The 14827-nt window shown below is 46.5% G+C and overlaps 1 protein-coding gene across 4 annotated transcripts in view; it reads left to right on the forward strand.

Moving 5' to 3' along the window:
• Positions 1 to 14827, forward strand: part of SIPA1L1 (signal induced proliferation associated 1 like 1) — a 1823374-nt gene that overhangs the window by 818806 nt on the left and 989741 nt on the right. For all 4 annotated transcript variants that reach the window (XM_069638601.1, XM_069638604.1, XM_069638602.1 and 1 more), the window contains exon 7: positions 1174 to 1277. In XM_069638601.1, coding sequence (XP_069494702.1) covers positions 1174 to 1277 — 104 coding nt within the window. The remainder of the gene's footprint in view (positions 1 to 1173; positions 1278 to 14827) is intronic.

Genomic DNA, 14827 nt, shown 5'->3' on the forward strand with positions numbered 1-14827 from the left:
TAGGTCCACATGGGGGATGGCTTCCACTTGGGCAGAGGCGCATGAGGTTTCCATTTAGGACATTTGTTGCGCTGTCACCTGGTCTGACCCCGATACGTTTGTTCGTCACTGCTGTTTGAACCTTCACTGTAAGGAAGCTGGGGCTTTCGGGTCTGGGGTCTTGAGTGTGGCGCTTCTGTGATTTGCCTTGTTGATGCTGTGTTGGACTGTATTCTGCAATAAATTGGTGTTGGTTGGGTTCCATATCCCAGTTTTGGTCTATGGTGTTTGTGATCTCGGCCCATTCTTTCTGCAGTTGGCATGCCTCATTCTTGAGTACTGGGACGGGGATGAGTGGGAGTGGAGGTAATGCCTGGATTACTTACTGGTATTCTGCTTTATTCCTAGTCCTACCCTTCCTCGTCCTTGTACGAGTTTCCCACCTCCCCCTGCCGCGTTGTCGAATGGGCCTTTTTGGGCAGTGATAGTTACTGTTGTGGCTCAGGGGAGACGGGCTGTTATGCCCGGTGGTGCGTGGAGGAGGGGGCGGACCTAAGGGAAATGGAAAAGGGGTTCCTGTAGAGGTGGGCCACCTCATTCTTGAGTACTGGGACAAGGAATAGTAGGACTAGGATTAATGAAGATTACCAGTATTAATCCAGGCTTTACCCTTCAGAGGGATACTTTAATAGGTACACATAGCTGCTTTAAATCGCCTTGATTTTTGAATGATTTATACAACGCAGATTTTGCCTAGGGTGCTTTTGGGATCTGTGGCATCTTCTACAAATTCCATAAACACGTAGCAAACCTACATACTTTGTATACCAAGATTTTTCTCCTACCGGTGGCTTGTGCCACCTCAATGTAGTATCTTGCTTGAAGCAACTCTGATATGATTGAGGCTATTATGGCATTGTGTAATGTGACTTGTGACTTGGTTGGGAAGCGCTCGTCTGGTCCCAATGTGTAGGGTGGGCCACCCAGAAAAGGACCTGCTGTGAATCACTTAGTGGTTAATTCTTGTTATACCCTAATTCAGTACCTGTTTTTCTAAGCAAACGCCATAATATCCTCATACCATCACATGCATTTTTTCTGCTCTTTTGATAGCTGTAATTCTGATGTACCTTTAGTAAGCCAGTTTCCTTTTATAGTGTTTGGTTTATTGACATTTTTTCTTTCTGATTACAGCGGACTCAACCGGCACCCACTCTCTGTATACTACCTACAAAGATTATGAAATTATGTTCCATGTTTCAACCATGTTGCCATACACTCCAAACAATAAGCAGCAGGTACAGTAGGACATTGCTGATAAATAACACTATGTTTCATCAATGTGCATGATGCTTTTGAAAGTGGCCATCAGGTTCTGGGCTATGACGATTTGTGCAAAGTCAGGTGTGTCTCAGCATCCTGTATTTCAGTGAAGATGCTTAACTCTAGTAGGTGTCCTCTTTTTAGGCACACATTTCAGTTCCATTGTGTCCTATTTATTCCTCCTGACCCTCGCCCGCAGGAGGGATCTTCGTGCATTTGCTTGTGATTTCTAGTCGTTGTGAAGCCCAAGCAACAGGTGTGGCTGCCAGCAAAGCAAAATACAGCGTATGACGGGAAGGTCTACTTCTTTGTGTAGTTCAATGTGCCAATGCATTGTATGCTAATATGCAGTCCAAAGATGGCCCCACCTCCCACCCCAGCTTCCCCAACTTTTACCTTTGAACTATCAGTTTGTTATCAGTTTGTTAATAGTGTTTGTTCCCTTTTCTTGTTGCTATTACCGCTGTCTTGGTTTAGGCTGTGATCTTTCACCAAACATGTCTTGGGGTGCTGGCTCATGAGGGGGCGGGAGGGTGGGGCCTTAAGCCACTGCCCCCCACACTGCTACCCATATTCATAGTGGGTATGGCGATTCTGTTTTCATAATTGCTTTACTATGAGTTGTCTCTGCTCCCCACCCAATAGCAAGTCCTCATACACTTCAATGGTCAGCTAGCTGTCTTGAAAATGTAGTCAATATTGTGGTACCTGTGAGATGTTAATGTAAAAAATAGATATTTGATATTGTGTAATGTAATTTTGTGTAGGAGGTTGACTTTGTAATGCTAGAATCTGTGTTTTCGTTTGGGGAGCATTTTTGTTTGTTGTGCATTTATGCCGACATTTCAACTGTATACACATTTGGAAAAAGAACAATTGGATCATAGATATGCAGACAATGAAGTACAATAAAAACAATGACAACACTGACATAGTAAAATTAAAATAAAAAACATTTAACATAGGAGATATGCTAACTAAAAGACCAGATATAGTAAAGGTTCATCTGATGTGAATCATGATATTGGCAGAATTAAGATTAGGCATTATGCAGTCAATATTACTAAGCAATTGGCATCTGAGCATTAAAACAGTGTTTTGTTTTAGGCTGCACTGACTGGCTGTATGTCTATTCAAGGAAGTTAAGTTCCTTTTAGTATTTTTACAATCTCGATTGTTGGAAACCTTTCATGTCCAGATATTAAACTTTCCCAGAATGATTATGTGTACAACCAGTCTCTGCGATCTACAAATTGTCATAAACATGTTTCACAAAGATCTCTTGTAACTTTACATTTTACGATGTGATGTAGGGATTGCTTAATCACACACTCACATAGATTACATTTATTTCCACCATGAGGATGCAAGAAGCGTATAGCTATGATTTCTGCAACTTTTACAAGATTTAAGTCCGATTCTTAGAAAGTGAATTCTTATTTCAGGATCTGGAAACCATCTTAGATATTTGGAAAGATAATGTTTTGGTTTCTCAAATTTAGAATGAGATTTAAAGATGTTCTAGTTTCTCATCTGTGTTAGGGTACTAATCCATTCTGTGCGAGAAAGTGCTTGTTTTAGACCAGTCGCATTGTCTCGTAGATCTATTAGAGATCGATCACAACTTTCCAACAGATGAAATACATAATTTTTTAGATCATTTAAAAGCACATTTCATTCAGTTCTTTTGTTTTGACACATCGCCATACAGTTACTTCAGAGGCAGTTGTTCTTTTCCGCAATACATTTAACATTTTCCAGTCAAGTGACATTTTCAAAGATGTTAGGCCCGGCTTATACCTTAAACTTCGAATCAGTTAACTCCTCGAGGGATGCAAAACATTTTTCAATTATGTTCCTCCCATTATTTTCCAATTGATTAACTGTGAATTTGAAAGTGTCGTACCCGTACAGAAGTGAAGGGACTAGTTTGGCATTATGAAACTTTAGTAATGGACTTGTGTCGTATATAATTTTAATTTGTGCACCAAATTTAATCATTATAACATTTAGATCTAATTTGCATGGGCGTCTTGACTGGGACAATTGTATTTTTATACCTAGGTATAGAAGCTCTTTTACTTTCAGGATCTGCAAGTTATTTAAAAGCTATTTGTAATTTGTTTTTTTGACACTGATTGTTTTTTAAATATCATCTTGGATTCGTCCGGATTCACTTGTAAATTGTTTCGTTCGGATTATGACCCGAAGCCATTCAGTAAACGCTGCAAACCACTGAGTAAAATCCAAGATGATCACATCATCCGCGTATCTGATCCACTGCAATGGCTAATGCCCAGTCTTTGGGCTTGCTAGACAGTGTGGAGCAAGGGCTTCGGTGAGGTCTGCTACATATGTTAAAAAAGACATGCAGCCAAAATGCATCCTTGCCTCACTCCTAATTCTGTTGGAATTGCCCCCGATATATTGCCTGAGCAATCCAGGCACACACTAACAGACGAGTTGCCATAAAGTGATCTTATCATTGCTAGCATGCCTACAGGGATGCCACTGGATTCAAGCTTGATCCAGATCCTATCTCTATTAATTGTAACAAATGCACAAGTTAAGTCCAGCCAGACCCTGTGAAGCAGCAGACCTCCACCCTCCCGCCCCATAGGCTTGTTGTGAGATTGCAGATATGAGTAACCCATTTAGAGAGGTCCAGAACCCTTTACGGAATCCTGTCTGGAATTTGCTAAGAATCTTGTTCTGTGAAATCCAGTCTTCTAAGACTTTCATGACTAATGAGGCAAATGTATGAGAGAACATATCTAAAAGAGAGATTGGACGGTACTTTGATGGAACCTCTCCATCACCACACTTATATATAGGTACTATTGCGCTTTGCCAACAAATTCACTAAAGATGCTTGTCGAGATGCTTGCCCATAAATCGATATCCGATTTTAGGATCGCATTGGTAAGCCCATTGGGACCGGCTTCCGGCGCTGGGAAATGGTTACATGAATTTGAAAATGACAGGAGGAAATACATTGGCTATAGGGGAGACTAAAGGTCTCCTGATTGGCAGTCTGGAAAGCGCTTAGCGTACTGTATCCAAACACGTCTGATATGGGAGCTAGAATGATGAAAAAGATGCAGGAAGGGGAAGATCTGCTTGCTTACATTCCGAATGTTCAAGAGCAGTGAAGCTTTAGAGTCACGCGAATCTTGGGGAAAATCTATACCTGTGTTCTATCACTTACTATGCCAAGGGCTACCAGACCCGGTACACAAGCAGCTCAAGAAGTTAGTGGGTATGGAGGTAAAACCATGTTCGGAGATCCAGTTGACCATCACACATTATTGCAGACTCTTGCAGGAAAATCGCAAATAAGATGTCAGGAAAGGCGATGATGGTACAAATGAAGTTATCCAAGTACGCTATTGGAGGGGCAATGCTAACTAGTGGAGACGGATCTAATTCACAACAGGTAACAAGCATGCCGCAGAGAAATGATCAAAGGCAGTTTGATCAGGGCAATACTGTATTTGCTCTTCGAGGAAGAGGGGGATTTTGAGGTAGGCTTTCATATAATCAATGGAATTGGCAGAACAATCAGTTAAACTGTCAGAATAATGAAGGTGAATTTCAGAATATGCAGAATAATTGAGGCATGCAGGGAGGACTGATGGGGAAGACAGCCTTCTGTGTGTTGGTTATGTGGAATGACAGGGCATTTAGCTTGCATGTGTAGAAGTCAAAGGTTTGTGCAGAATGGTCAATTTTCAAAAGGGGGGGGGACTTCAAACCCGCCTGCATATTCATAGCAGAGTGGAGATGGGTTTGCTCAGAATCAAACAGTGCAACAGGCACAAGCGCTGAGAATGTAGCAAGGTTTGTAACCGCAGCAAGGTTTGTAACCGCAGCAGTAAATCCACTGCAAGGGCAGTTGCAGCATTCACCTATGCAGATACAGCAAAGCACAAGCGCAGGACAGTTAATGACTCCTAGGATAGGAGGGAGGGGTCACTGGAAGGAGAAAATCCTTTTATAAATACAGGAATGAGGCTGTACCCATAATAGGACAGCTCACTGGGAGACTTGATGTGTTCAATACTATACATGGCGTCAAATCCTCACGAGGAACCGAGGGTAGACGTCAGTATAGGAGGCAAAGGTTTTTCTTTTTTAGACACAGGTGCAACACATTTGTGTGTAAAAGATGGAAAATGTTTAATGTCTGGCAATGCCATGAATACTCCAGGTTTCGCAGGAGCTACAAGTAGAGTTCCTTTTACTGAAGACTTAACAGTCTCTGTAGGAGAATGTGACATGTCGGTGCCACTTCTGTATTCAAGGCAGACACCTGTCAATATATTAGGTCGAGATTTGGTCACTAAATTGAATGACTATCTCGTTTACTGATAAAGGTATAGTGTGCAACACCTGGAATGCATTATTTAAACTTTAATGAATTTATTATGGCATGTGCAGGACAAATGACCCTGGGAGCTATCCCAAGAACCTGAAGTGTTTCATTATGGGGTACGCATCTTGTTTACGTAGCTCCCAGGCTTGGTAGGTAAAACTAGGAGAATACCTGATTAGTTTTTATTCAGGCCAAAGATACCTATGGATGAAGAGGAAGGGCATATCTTTCCACTTGAACTACAAGCGGCCATTGTGCGAGGAGAAATGGCTTTGCTTGATGGGAATGATCATGATGGCAGACGATGGTTTACAGTGATAGCCATTGAGGAGGTTACAGATTAGATTGACTGACGTCACTGATGAGGGCATGTTTAGAGATCATCCATCAGATGAAGTAATATTGGAGATGAGCATTACTTATTGGGTACGAGCCATTAAACGTGAGGTTCCCCAGAGAATGATGCTAGTACAAAAGCATCCTGAATATTTTAAGGAAGACGTAGCAAAAGTGCCAGTCTCATTATGGACTACAGGCCCTATTGACGAAGGCCTATTGAAGGGGGTTGGAGAAGTGAAGATGACATTGAAACCAGGAGCAATTTTACCTCAAGCATGACGGTATCCTTTGTCTCGAGAGGCAGATGAAGGTATTTTTAAGACTACTTCCATCATGATGGATCAGAGCATCTTGGTGACGTCAGAGTCACTGTGTAATAAGTCAGTGTACCCTATCAAGAAGGGGGGGGGTCATGGAGACTAAGTCAAGATTTAAGACTGATAAACCAGATTGTAGAGGCAGAGTTCCCTAAAGTTCCTAATCCGGCTACAATCTTATGTAACATACCTGTTGAAGCACAATATTGTACTGTGATTGATTTGAATAATGTGTTTTTCTCAATCCCCTTGCACAAAGACTTGCAGGATTTGACATCATTTACGTTCAGACAAGTTAAAAAGCACGAGATTACCTCAAGGGTATTGTGAGTCTCCATCGATTTTCGATAGACTTCTCCAGATGGATTTAGGCAATATTGATTTGGAAAGTGTCTTGCAATATGTAGACATTTTAGTTTGCAGCACTTCAGAGGAAGGATGCAGATGTGATTCTATTCAGTTGATGGTTACACTTGCTGACAAAGGATAGAAGGTTGACAAGGAGAAGTTACAGTATTGTCAAAGGAGGTATTTGTTGATTTATTCACATTTGTAGAGCACACAACAGCCCAGAGGCATTGTGGCACTTGTTACAGTAGGTGATCATAGCTTAGTTACATAAAAACCAGACAATCATGATCTGTGCAAATGGTAAAGAGCAGATGGGGAAGCATGAGGATAGGGAAGCACCAAGGGATGGTAGGTATATGCAGTTAGTTGAAGAGAGTAGTTTTGAGGTTTTTCCAGAAGGCATAGAGAGAAGTTTCAGCTCTGAGTGCGGTAACAAGCTCATTCCATAGCGTCGGGGTTAAGACAAGGGAAGCCTAACCCTCCAGCCTTAGCCCTGTTAATGCGCGGTACAGTGAGTTGGTTAGAGTAGTATGTTCTGGTGGGCCTAGTGGAGAGGGATTTAGATGGTGTGTCTGAGAGGTAGGATGGTGCTGTGTAGTTTATGCATTTGTGTGTGGTAGTGAGGAATTTGAACATGATGTGGTCTTTGACTGGGAGCCAGTGAACCGCCTTTCTTGCGTGTGAGATGTAGTTTCTTTTACGTATACTTAGGGCTGCTGTGAGCGAGTTATTTTGGGTAGTCTGGAGTGTGCTTATGTTTTTTTTTGGAGGTGCCGGATAGGAGCGCATTGCAATAATCAAGCTTGGCCCCTATAGTAGCTCTGACAATGGAGACACAGTTGTCTTTTGTAAGTAAAGGCTTTATGGTGTTGATGAGGTTTGTACTCAAGGCAGAGGAGGCAGAGACGATAGCGCTAACTTGTTTGTTCATGGACAGCGTGGCATCGATGTGTACCCCTAAGGTTTTAACAGAGGATAAGACCAGGATGATGCAGTTGTCGATGTGGAAGTTAGCGTAGAGGGAGTCTAATTTAGCTAGAGTGGACATTTGTCCAAGAATAAGAATTTCGGTCTTGTCCCCATTGAGGCAGAGGCCATTTGTGGCCAGCCATGCTTGAATGGTAGAGTAAATTTCCCTAAGGGCTGTTGTGTCTTGGTGATAAATTCCTGTTAGAGGAAGGAGCGCTTGGGTATCGTCAGCATAGTTGGTGTATGTAATCCCAAGTGCATCCAGTTTATCAAAAAGGGGCTTTGTAAAAAGATTGTATAGCGTAGGGGCAGTACCGGATTGATCCCTGTGGGACACCACAGTGAATGATAGTGGGAGGTTAATTTGCTATATTGGAGAAGACTTTCATAGCTCTGTCTTCTAAGAAGGCGGTAATCCAGGAAGTTGCTTGGTTGGAGAAGTGCGCAGCGTGTGAGAGATGTTTGGTGAAGGTATAATGGTCAATCAAGAAGGAGGAGGAGGAGGAGGAGGAAGAGGAGGAGGAGGATGATTTTGGTTTGTAGGAGGTCTATCTTTTTTAGCATGGCAGTTTGTATGCTAGTACACCAGGCCTCATCTTTGATGTTGATTTTGCATGAAGGAAAAAAGGTCACTCAGAGAGCTGAGGCCGTTTTGAAAACCACAAAGCCACACACGATAAAGCACATGCAAAGATTTCTGGGACTATGTAACTATGTCAGAGCATGGGTCTTTGATTATACTTCATATACAAGGCCTTTATTAAAAGCTCTAAAGAAAGCACACGCTATGCAAGAGAAAATTGGACTGAGGAGATGGAAGAAAGATTTGAGGAATTGAAGAAGGCAATTTGTACAGCTCCAGTTTTAGGGATTTCTAATTATGCCGAGGAATTCTTTGTTTTCGCATACGGATGATATAGTTAGGACGGCAGTCCTCACACAGAGAACTACACTGGGGTACAAGCCCCTTGCATACTACAGTAGGATTTTAGACCCACTAATGAGGGGTCATTTTCCATGCGAACAATCTTTGGCGGCCGCCGCGTTCGCCATTGAGAAGGCTGCGAGTATAGTGATGGGATGCTCTGACGTTGTTTGTTGAGCATGCATGATTTGCTGTCTTGGAGAAACGAAAGGAAACATTGACTTTCCAAAGGGCTTCTGCCTATGAATTTTTTACATCAAACTCAGCAATCAAAATAGTTTGATGCAGAATAGTGAATCCTGCCAGATTTATAGCTGAACCATTGGCAGAGGATGCGCATGTGCACGACTGTACGAACTATGAAGAGTTCTATGATTAGATCCCTAGGATAAAAGAAAATGCCTTGACAGGGGAGATTGTTTTTATTGACAATTCTTCAAGGATTGATCAAGATAATGGGCAGAGATACACAGGTGCCGCTGTGGTAAAACACACAGCCAATTGGGAGCTTCAGACATTGGTAAGTGCATGGCTCCCGTCTCACTATTCAGCACAGGCTGCAGAGTTAGTGGTGCTAATAGTCGCACTCGAGAATCATGCAGACCAGAAAGTAACGGTGTACAGTGACTCCGCCTATGTGATGTCGACAGTGCACGCAGGATTAGCACGTTGAAAAAGGAGGGGCTACCTCAGAGCGGATGGCACTCCAGTTCAGCACACTGCCTTATTGGACAGGCTTATCAGGACACTACAATTCCCAGTGGCTATCTCAGTCGTTAAATGTGCAGCGCATACTAAAAAGACAGATACTCCTACGTCCCGTCCCCTTTCCTCCATACTTATGGGACATCTCTCCGTCCTGTGGGACGGGACCAGAGCACTTTGTAAAAAGCATCCACATTTTTTTTGAAAATGTGTTCCTCTTTCCTGCGCAGGTCCGGCATGCGGCCGTAACCCTGCCCACCTTGGCTCCTCCCCGCGCATCGCCCATCAGTCCTTTTCTCCGCACGATCGGGCCGGACGCACTTGCATCCTCGGAAGACTTTTTTCCCTTTTTCCCTCTCTGGCTCTCGCTAGCGTTCATTTAATAGTCTGTCTATGTCTTCTTAAGCTAAATTTTCCAGACTGTTCATCGTGTCACCGTCGCTTCGTGAGGGCGGATCCCCATCCTCTTTAGAGTGTTTGGGTCCGGAACACCGTTGGGACTCCTGTTTTTACTGTGACTCCCTTTCGGTCCGGGAAATTCAACGTCGGTTGGAGCGGTGGGAGGAGGTGTTCGGACGGACTCTTCCTTCGCATTTTCAGGCGTTCATCGACGAGAAGAAAAAACGCCCGGTAAGTTCTTTACTTTTCAGAGCACCCCGGCCGGGGGATACCTTTCCGGGTTCCTCTCGAGCCGGGAGGGGCGTTGATCGCTCTGTTACCGGGGTTCGCCCTGAGGTGCCTGTCGGGCCTAATCATTCTACCGGAGTTTTCTCCGAGGGTCTCCGCAAGGGGCCTGTGTCCACAGGAGTATGCTCCGAGGCCCCTCCTGTGGGGGCTGTCTGTAGACCCAGTTCTACTGAATCGTGGGGTACCGGAGCTTGCTCTGAGGCCGCTCTTTCAGCTTCCATCAAAGACAAAACCGGGGTGCGCCCCGAGGTCTTGGCTGGGCTTGAGGTTACTGAACGGATGTTCGAGGCCCGTGCCGATAAGGCTTCTACCGGTCCTAGGTCCCTCATACAGAGGCTAAGGATACCAACAGTTCTGAGGGGCCGGGTAAGGCCCTGTCGGTGAAAGCACACCGTTCCCGCTCTTATGGTGGCACCAGATCTGTTGAGGGGGCCAAAGAAGAAAGTTTCTTCTTTTACTGGCAGTGCCGAGGCCCTTCCTTCGAAGGCTCAGTTGGCGGTTGGGATGTCGCAGAAACATTCCAGGCCTCATAATACCGGCTCTGCCGAGGTTCCTTGCGTTAAGGCTAAATTTAAGACCCCTGACCCATCGACTGGGACCCCTGCCTCACTTCCTCACGTGCCGCAGTTCCCCTCAGATGAGGACAAAATGGCAGCCGTTCCTGCCACGACCACGGCGGCCATTTTAGGTACTACCCCATCAACTACGCCATCGGCCCGTGGTGTAGGGTTCGGTCCTTCGGGTGAACCTAAGGTCCCTTGTGCGCATCCTTACTGGCCGGTTTATGATTGGAACGCCCGGATGCCTCTTCCGCACAATGTTTCATTGCCTGCGGGGGCGGCTCCCTTGATTTATGTGGATTCGTCGGTGGAGGGGCTGGTGTGATACCCTTCTCCATTGCGTCCCTGGATTTGTCCACCTCATGAGAGGCCTCCTCAGGTTCCGAAACAATCTCCTGAGGACACTTTGTTCGGTAAATTTTCAAGCGCTTATGCGCACCGACCCCATGAGGGAATATTTCAAAGGGCTTTTCAAGGAGATATGTCCACCTGCGCCTCCGGCTCCACCCGTTCCGCCGGTGGTCCAGCCGGCGCCTCCCTTGCTCGTGGTGCCTCCGCCTGTGCCACCATTGTCCCCAGTGGACAAGGCAGTGCCTGACACGGCTCAGCAGGATCCTGACCTGTCAGATGACCCTCAAGGCGATCAGGACAACAAGGACCTTCCCCCGCTCTCTCAAAGCTTTCCATGACCGGGTGCTGGACATGATGAGTTTCTTAGATGTTCCGGTGCCTGAGGCACCTGCTCCGCAGGAGGGTGTGCTTCCTGGGGCGTTCACCTTGTGTCCTTTGGAGCGTACCGGCCTGTTCTTGCAGAAGGACTTCTGGCTGAGGTCTGAAGAGTTTGGGAAAAGCCACACTCGGGACTTTTTGTCAATAAAAAGATTGACGCGAGGTACAGGCTGCATTCTTCGGAAGAAGTGGCCTTGTCGTCTTGTCCGCCTCCCTCCTCCACAGTGGTGGCTGCGGCTACGTTGCAATCCAGGCCTGCAGCATCCTCCTCCGCGACGGCTACTCAGGTCATGGGGAAAGGAGGACAAGCTCCTGGACTCCCTAGGGAGGAAAATATTTGCCAATTCGGCCTTGCAGCTCAGGCAGGCCAATGCAGAATTGATTTTGGCGGGAGCTAACATGCGGATGTGGAGAGGTCTGTCGGAGTTTGAGGAGCACATTCCGGTCGAGAAGTTGGAGGATTTCAGAGGAGGCCTTTCTGATGCCAGGGTCTTGGCCCAGGATCTCCTGGAGGCTGCGGCTCATCACGTAGACACCTCGGCTCTGGGTCTGATGCTTGGGGTTGATACCTCGCGGCAAGCGTGGCTGCATGCCACTAAGTTCTCGAAGGAGGTGCAAGACAAGGTTCTGGACCTTCCATTTGATGGTAAGGAGCTTTTTCACTCTTCTACTGATGTAGAGCTCACCAAAACCAAAGATAGCACACAGACGGCTAAATCATTCTGTTCTGGTTAAAGCTCCCTTCAAGTCTCAAAGGTCTTTGTCGCAAGGTCGACCTTCCTCTGGTTTTAGGGGCTTCCTCGGCCGCAAATCTCGCAGAGTGGATACTCCTGCGGGGAATAACCGCCGTAGACAATGGCGTACGCGGTTTTTCTCCCGCTCCTCAGCCTCCTCATCGGGTTCCGGTGGCACCGCCATCGATAAGCCTGCCAAATGAGGGTTTTCCGCGCTCGCACGAGACCCCGGTGGGAGGACGCATTGCATCTCATTGGGAGGCGTAGCAGGCCATCACAGAAGAAAGATGGATCAGGTCAGTCGCTCGAGCGGGCTTCCGCTTACCTTTACCCTCTACCCCACCCCTCAACACTCCTTTTCCGCTGTCGGGCTCACCCTACCTCAAGGCCGAGGTTCAGAAACTTCTGCACCTCAGAGCTGTGGAACCCGTTCCCCCTTGGGGAGCGAGGGGAGGGCTTCTACTCCCGGCTGTTTACAGTGCCCAAACCCAACCACGCTGGCCTGTGCACCATCCTAGACCTTTCCCAGTTTAATCTTTTCCTACCCTTAGAGAAATTCAAGATGATCACGCCCGGCCCGCTCCTCTCCTCTTTGCAGCTCAGCGTGGTGGATCTTCAGGATGCGTACATGCATATCCTGATTTGGAATCCACACAGGAGATACCTCCGCTTCTCTTTGGGAGAGGAGCACTTCCAGTTTCGGGTGCTTCCTTTTGGCCTCAGTTCGGCGCCGCGTGTCTTCACGAAGATGTCGGTGATTGCGGCCTTTCTTCTTCTCCATGGTATCCATGTGTATCCCTATTTGGACGACTGGCTCCTACGCAGCCCTTGTCCGTTGGCAGCAGCGGAAAACCTTCAGTCTCTCCTTCAGCTCCTGTTCCATCTTGGGCTGTCGGTGAACTGGCGTAAATCCTCCATGACGGTCCCACAGGACCTGACTTTCCTGGGTTTTTGTTGGAACACGATCGACTGCCGAGTGTATCTGACCGGGGACAGAATGGTGGATCTGTTGGCCACGTGTCAGATGTTTGCACAGTCGGAGAGCATGTCGGCCTGGTGGTTCCAGAGGCTTCTTGGCCTCATGGCCTCTTGTGTACTGGCGCTTCCTCTTGCTCGTCTCAAAATGAGACGGGCCCAGATGGCTCTTCGGAGTTCCTGGCGTCAGGCTGTGGACCCGGATTCCAAGCAGATAATGATTACGGATTTCATGAGTGGACTTGGACTGGTGGTCATCTCTCAGCAACCTGTCGGTGGGCCTGGGGTTCCAGGACCCAGCCCCCATGGTGACGATCACGACAGACTCCTCCCTTTTGGGGTGGGGGTGTGACGTTAGATCTTCTTCAGTTCTCGGACCTCTGATCATCTCAGGACAAGCTCCTGCACATAAATCATTTGGAGCTTCTGGCGATTTTTCTGGCGCTCAAGGTGTTCAGACCTCTCATTGTCAACAAGGTGGTCTGCATAAGAATGGACAATGTGATATCAATGTATTACATAAACAAGCAAGGGGGAACAAAGTCTCCCCCTCTGGTGGACCTGTCCATCCAGATTTGGGAGTGGGCTGTGCTTCATGGGGTCTGGCTGCTTGCAGTGCACATTCCGGGCCAGCTGAATGTCACTGCTGATGCCCTCAGCCGGCAGACGGTGGTCAGCTACGAGTGGGAATTGAAGGCGGAGATCCTCTCATGGATTTTCTCGCGTTGGGGCACACCGGAGGTGGACCTCTTCGCCACGGCGGTAAACAAGAAGCTTCCTCAGTACGCCTCCAGAGGGGGTCTGGGGGCCGCCTCTCTGGGGGACGCACTCGAGATTCCATGGCACAACATGAGAGCTTACGCCTTCCCGCCTCTACCCCTGGTTCATCGAGCAATTTGGAAGTTGAAGAGCTCTGTTGACTGTTCTCTTCTACTGATAGCTCCGTGGTGGCCGGCCAGGTATGGTTCTCAGAACTTCAACACCTGTCGGTGTGTCCGCCGATCAGGTTACCAGTAACTCCCGATCTTCTTCACCTAGGGGAACAGCAGATATGGCACCCCTCCCCACAATCGCTCAACTTGGCGGCATGGTGCCTGAGGTCACGTCTCTAGAGCATTTGGGTTTGTCTGCGGATAACATGCGTATTATCCAGGCAGCCAGGAAACCCTCGACCAGATCCCAATACAAGAGCAAATGGCTCAGGTTCTGTCATTGGTTTTGGAGAAAGAATTGGACTCGAGGGTGGCAACGATTGACACGGTGCTGTCCTTTGTATCCTCCCTAGCAGAGTCAGAGGTTCATGTTCTGTCTTGCAGGACTTATCGCTTGGCGATTTCCGCTTGCCTCTCTACAGACCGGTGTTCTTATTCTTTAACACGTTTTTATTTTTTAGTACATCCACTGTCATATTTAGCTGCATTTAAGTATAACCACTGTTACATCTAGCTGCATTTTTATTATAGCCGCTGTTTGAGATTTAAATGCATTCTTTTTGAGTATAGCCTCAGTTATAATTATCTGCATTCGTTTTCAGTGTATCCACTGTCCTATTTAGCTGCATTTTTTGAGTACATTACATTTAGCGGTATTTTGAGTAAAACCTCTGTCATACTTGGCTGCATTTTGTAGTACATCTACTGTGGTATGTTTATCCACCTTTATGTATAATCCCTGTTGCATATTGCTGCATTTTGAGTATATCTGCAGTGTCCTATATAGCTTCATTCTTTTTGGGGTATAGCCTCTGCTATATTTATCTACATTCTTTTGAGTATAGCCTCTGTTACATTTTGCTGCATTTGTGAGTATAGCCAGAGTGTAGAATTTGGCTGCGTGTTTTGAATTCCCCCCTGCCCCCG

Source organism: Ambystoma mexicanum, chromosome 14 (genome assembly GCF_040938575.1).
Source record: "Ambystoma mexicanum isolate Mex_15411 chromosome 14, UKY_AmexF1_1, whole genome shotgun sequence".
NCBI lineage: Eukaryota > Metazoa > Chordata > Amphibia > Caudata > Ambystomatidae > Ambystoma > Ambystoma mexicanum.